At 43.4% G+C, this 6000-nt stretch overlaps 1 protein-coding gene across 8 annotated transcripts in view; it reads left to right on the forward strand.

Annotated features, from left to right (window-relative positions):
- The window catches only part of ELMO1 (engulfment and cell motility 1), a 573930-nt gene extending 568814 nt beyond the window's left edge, over positions 1–5116 (forward strand). For 7 of the 8 annotated variants that reach the window (XM_003930745.4, XM_010341311.3, XM_003930746.4 and 4 more), the window contains one exon: positions 3720–5116. In XM_003930745.4, coding sequence (XP_003930794.1) covers positions 3720–3920 — 201 coding nt within the window. In that variant the 3' untranslated portion in view covers positions 3921–5116. The remainder of the gene's footprint in view (positions 1–3719) is intronic. The other variant, XR_012512236.1, reaches the window with a different exon arrangement.
- The last annotated feature ends 884 nt before the right edge of the window (positions 5117–6000 follow it).

Here is a 6000-nt window from a genome sequence, read left to right on the forward strand (position 1 = left end):
TCAGCCAGCTGCCACCCTTGATTATTATGAAGCAAATCTGGATATCATTTTATTTATAAATATTCCTGTATGCATCTCCCAATAATACTCAATTTAGAAAAACATAACTGCAATTCCCTGATCACACTTAAATACATTAATAATGTTGTATTTATTTGTTAAACCATGTGTAGTCAGTTTTCACATTTCTCTGTCTCATTTGTGTGTTGTTTTCTTTTAGACTTTGTTCAAATCAGAATGCAAATAAGATCCGTGCATTGCAGTTGGTTGACATGCTTTTTAGGTTTCTCTGAATCTATAGGTTTCTCTCTTTCTCTCTCTGTCTCACACAATCATGAGCATGTGATTTTAAATTGTGTAACTTTTTTCCTTGAAGTTCATTTATTGGGAAAAACAGGTCATTAGACCTATCATGTTGTTGATAGTCTAGACTGTGCTGATTATAACTCTATGTATTAGCTCACTGTTGCTACCATAACAAACTGCCACAAACTTAGTTTTAAATAGCACAAATTAATTTTCTTCCCATTCTGGACTTCAAAAATCAAATGCAAATATCCTGGGCTAAAATCAAGGTATCAGCAAGGCTGTCTATGTTCCTTTCTGGAGGTCCTAGGGAAGAATTTTCCCTTGACTTTTTCACTCAAGAGTCTACTTGCTCTACATGACCTCCATCCATCCATAGCAGTGGCTGGTTGAGCCTTTTCATCACGTCACTCCAGCCTCCTCTTTCGTAGTCGGATCTCCCTCTATCTCTCACTTCTCTGACTCTGACTCTTCTTCTGCTTCCTTCTCTCACTTTTACATTGGGCCTGCCTAGATAATCCAAGATAACCTCTATATTTGAAGGTCAGCTGATAGCAATCATAAGTCCCTCTTCCATGGAACCTGACATACTTACAGGATCCAGAGAGTAAGATGTGGATATCTTTGGAAGGTGGGTATTATTTTGCCCACCACAACCTGCAATATAATTTCATATATTCATCTGTTCCCTGTATGTCCTATAAACTGTAGTTAAAGGATTGATCAAATTCAGGCTCCCTTTCTAAGCAGCAGCAGTGTGTTTGTACTTTCATAGTGACTTCTTGCTCCTCTTTCTTGGATATTAGCAGCCACTGATGATCATTGCCTGGATCCTTGGATCCATTCGAGGTTACAAATGGTTGATATCTTAATTCTAATATTCCTTCTTTATTTATTAAAGGGATATATAAGAAGAAGCTGGCCTCATCAACTATTTGGTTACCCTAAAGTTACACAATTTACATATGGTAGGCAGGATAAATACTTGATTCTCTTTACCAGTTCTCAAAATAGTAAGCATCTTTCAAAGAAGAACACCGAGGTGTTTGGGAGGTTGAGTATCATTAGGAAGTCATGCATTTAAACATAATTTCGTCTCAATATGTTGCAGTTATTGTCATTAATAGTGTCTAGGTTATCCTGTCTGGAACAAGTGGGAACACCATTGGGTTGGCATCTGAGTCCTGTTGGAAGGACCCCTTATGTCTTTGATAACTTTCTGGAATTCTGGTACAGTGGGGTGCTCCGGGTCTGTCTTTATGTTTCCTGCCTTTTCTCTGTGGATCCTTGATTACTTGTAGTGGGAAATAGTATCTAGTGACCAGAATCTAGAATAAGGTGTGCTTATGGTCATTGCACACCATGCTGCAACAGAACTTGGTTGGTCACTATTTTTTAGGCCTTTTTGGGGATGCAGCTAGTAGTTTTTGTTTTGTTTTGTTTTGTTTTGTTTTGTTTTTTTAAGATAAAGTACATAATGAATTGATACTGATAGTTTCAACTCCAATTCAGTATCAGTGCTACAGTATCAGTACTTTTATTTATTAATTGATGTACGTTCAAATAAAGTTTTCTGTGCCTGTTGTTCCTCAAAAGAAAAGCACTGCAAAAATGTTCCTGTGGGTTAATCTGTACTAGGAAGCTAGCCAGGCCTCGGAAGCCTGTGCACAAGAGCAGTAATCCCCAGGACTGGGGGATTTACCATGAAACAGCGTGAAAGCTGGAAGGGCCCTTGAGAATGGAGAGTTCAGTGGCATGCATACCTGCATGCTCATCAGAGTTTTCTAAGAAGCAAAGTCTTCTCACCCCAGATCTACATGATCAGGATCTCCAAGGCTGGAGCTAGGTGTCCACTTCTGTCAGCATTCTTTATGAGAAAATGGATTGTTAGACATGTTCTGAATCAGATCATGAGGACACTAATTCTTCCAGGAATTCATTAGCACTAAATTGATGTTTCGATGAGTTAAATGCTTTGGCTGAGATCACCTAGCCAAGGTAGGACCAAAGTCCTCCAATTCAGTGCACCCTCCTCAAATACAGATCTCACATGAACCCATCATGGACCTCTTCAACTTAAAAAGTGGTACCACTGATGTGTATCATGGAAGATTTTCATCACATCATGGTAACTGGATATTTATATAGTGCTTGCAGTATACTTTGAGTATGTTTATCTTGAGATCTGCTACTATGGAACACAGCCCAGAAAACCACAGTGCCAGAGTAGGTTAAGGAGTATCTGGAATTGCCACTGGACCTAGTGAGGCAAAAGAGGAGGGAATCTAGAGTACATGGTACAAGGAAGACGAGTTTAACAAAAGAAGAGGACAATTGCTGTTATAGAATCCCATATGGGACTATTAGAAACCTAACTCCAGTGGATGCATGGAGCCCAGCATCCAGAACGTAAGCAACTTTCTGAGATGCTGGCAGCTGGGGTGCCTCTTTCACCAGGTGTCACAGTTCTCTTTCCACGTCAGTACAGAACTCCAGCCTCTGGAAGGGAAGCTAACAAGAGCAAAGCAGATCCTCAGACAAGCCACAGTTCCTCCTTCTCCTCCCTCCCCCATAGAGATCATAGTCTCCTGGGGAGACCAAAGGCTATGAGAGGATAAGAATCAGCCTCACTAGGGTACTCCGAAGGGCTTTCCAAAACAGATAATGTCCCCAGGGATCAGGCCTCAGTGATCTGATGAAAAGAAACCTTAGGAACTGGAGATAAGGCTAAAAGGTCCCCAGACAGGCAGCCAACCCTCCTTCCATTAAGATTGCCCAATAATTTTAACCATTTTGGCTGCCCGACACTAGGCAGCAGAAAGCTATTTCCTAGCTCTTTAGCTGAGAAATACTAAGGAGGGTCTACCATTGGCCCCAGGGTGGGACAGGGCTGTCATTGTGCATGCTGGGAATCAGTCAGGACAGGCAGAGATGAGCTACTAGACTCGGAACCATGACTGGATTCAGCAAAGAAGCTCCACCTGATGTTGAGTCCAGGGCTGTTGGGCAGATTCCAACAATACCTCAAAGTCATAGACTCCCACATAGGTGGGATGTTAGGGATGTTACGTTGCACGTCATGGAGAACCGCACTCCTCAGCCGTTACATAGAGGCATTCTTCACAGAGAAGAGTACAGGCACTGGAGTCAGATTGCTTGGATTCACATCCCACCCAGTCTCCGTAAGACCGAGGCACTTAACTTCTCTGTACTTCAGTTCCTTCACCTGTAAAACAGAGATGATAACAGAAACATCATCTTTACGTTGTGATGTTGTGAATATGAAATGACAAGGTAGGCAAAGCACTTAGCACAGAGCCTACTGTGATGAATATTCACTGTTAGCTGTTTTTACTATTAGTACTTCTGTAATTGTCACCAGTAATGATGGCTGTTGCCTCCCTTCCTGCCAGTACTGTATCTGGACAGATGGACTGAACGCGCTACTCGGGAAGGACATGATGAGCGACCTGACACGGAATGACCTGGACACCCTGCTCAGCATGGAAATCAAGCTCCGCCTCCTGGACCTGGAAAACATCCAGATCCCCGACGCGCCTCCGCCGATTCCCAAGGAGCCCAGCAACTATGACTTCGTCTATGACTGTAACTGAAGTGGCCGGGCCCAGACGTGCCCCTTCCAAAACTGGAACACCTAGCTAACAGGAGAGAGGAATGAAAACATGCCCACGCCTTGGAACCCTCCGTGGGTAAAGGGAAGCTGTGGGTCCACACTCCCTTGAGCCTCACCTCTAGCCCCGGCAACTTTCAGCCCCTAGCTGGCATCTTGCTCACCGCCCTGATTCTGTTCCGCTGCTCCACTGCTTCAGGTCACTTCCCGTGGCTGCAGTCCACTGGCGGGACAAGAGCAAAGCCCACCACTAGTAAGAAGGCCAAAGGGTCCTTCCATCCTAGCCCCCCGCAGGCATGCCCTTCCTTCCTCAGGACAGTAAAGCCAGCAGCCCCAGACTGCCCCAAAACTTGCCCACCAGACCAAAGGGAGTGCCCCAAGGCCCCTGTCTGGAGAAAATGGCCTAGCTACTTGACGAGAAGACCAAACCCCACATCCTCCTTTCCCTTCTCTAGAATCATCTCGCACCACCAGTTCCACTTGAATTGAGATCTGCACTCAAATCTCCTCCCACCTCCCTCCCTGCTTTTGCCTTGCTCTGTTCCTCTTTGGTCCGAAGAGCCTCAGCTGCAGCCTCCTGGTGATCCTCCCTGGCATCAGTTTCCCAAACAGTTCACAGATCCCATGCCCACTTTGCGTCTGCACTGTGACCGTAACAGATCTTCCCTCCTCACCAGCTAGTCTGGGGTTTCCTCTCCCTACCCCAGGCCAGAACTGCCTTCTTCATTTCCACTCATGCTCCCAGCCTCTTAGCTGAAAGCACAAATGGTGAAATCAGTAGTCTCGCTCCATCTCTAATAGACTAAACCTAAATGCCTCTAGGACGGGCTGTTGCTATCCAAGGATTTGGTGTTACCTTCTCCTGGGAGGTCCTGCTGCAAAATGAGTTCCACAGGATGGTCAAGCTATCAGACATCCAAGTTTACATCATTGTAATTATTACTGGTATTTACAATTTGCAAGAATTTTGGGTTCGTTTTTTTTTTTTTTTTTTTGGTTTGTTTTTGTACAAAAGAGTCTAACATTTTTTGCCAAGCAGATATATATTTAATGAAAAGAAGAGATACATAAATGTGTGTATTTCCAGTTTTTTTTTAATTATTTTAATCCCAAGCATCTTCCTGAAAATAACATTCCCTTAAACATGCTGTGGAATAAAATGGATTGTGATGATTTGGGGAGCTGGTGTTTTGATTTAGTAACTTAGGTTCTCGGTAATCAGTCATCAGCATCACCTGGGAGCTTGTTGGAGATGCCAGCTCTTCAGCTCCACCCCAGACCTGCTAAATTGGGTGATGTGTGTATACATTGGTTTGAAAAGGTCTGCTTTTGGAAACTCTCCACCATTGCTAGGTCACCATACGCTCTGAACATCAGTGGAGAATGTTACTTCTAAGAAGTCTATTTCGACTCAGTGAGAAAATCAGATCCACCATATGAAAATATCTATTCCTTTTACATTGTTGCCTCTTGACCATGACTTTCTCTTTTCTTTTTTCTTTCTTACCATAATATACTTTATAGAATGAGTCAAATTAAACACATCACAACTTTGAGGGAGCACATTTAGCAATGAAAAGAATGCAGACTCACAGATCTGAACTAAATTAAGCCAGTACTAAATAAATCCAACTGTGAATTAATAAATTATGGGTCAAAGCCCAGCAAAGGATGTTTCTTAGGTCATTTCCACTGGAGGCATTATCAGGATTATAAACTCCCAGCACTGGGAGGGATGTCAGAAGAGTCCAAGCATGCAGTATTAAGCGTGGTGCAGCACAAGTCACTCTGGTCTCACAGCATAAGCTGTGGAAGCATCCAGGTCATTGCTCTTTACTGTCATCAGGATATGCAATTACAGATTGACCTGGGTTGAGATGGCATGGTCCAGAGCACTGCATGCATTTCAGGAAAAAAGTTCTTTGCAATCCAAAGCCATTCACAGGGGCTCCTGCTTCCCATCAGAGCACTCATACATGCGTGTCAAGCTGCCAATTCCTTTATCATTAAGCTTTGATGTTATTAACATGTACTTGCTGTCAGGAGCAGTTATTAATCTACCC

This window comes from Saimiri boliviensis, chromosome 10 (genome assembly GCF_048565385.1).
Source record: "Saimiri boliviensis isolate mSaiBol1 chromosome 10, mSaiBol1.pri, whole genome shotgun sequence".
NCBI lineage: Eukaryota > Metazoa > Chordata > Mammalia > Primates > Cebidae > Saimiri > Saimiri boliviensis.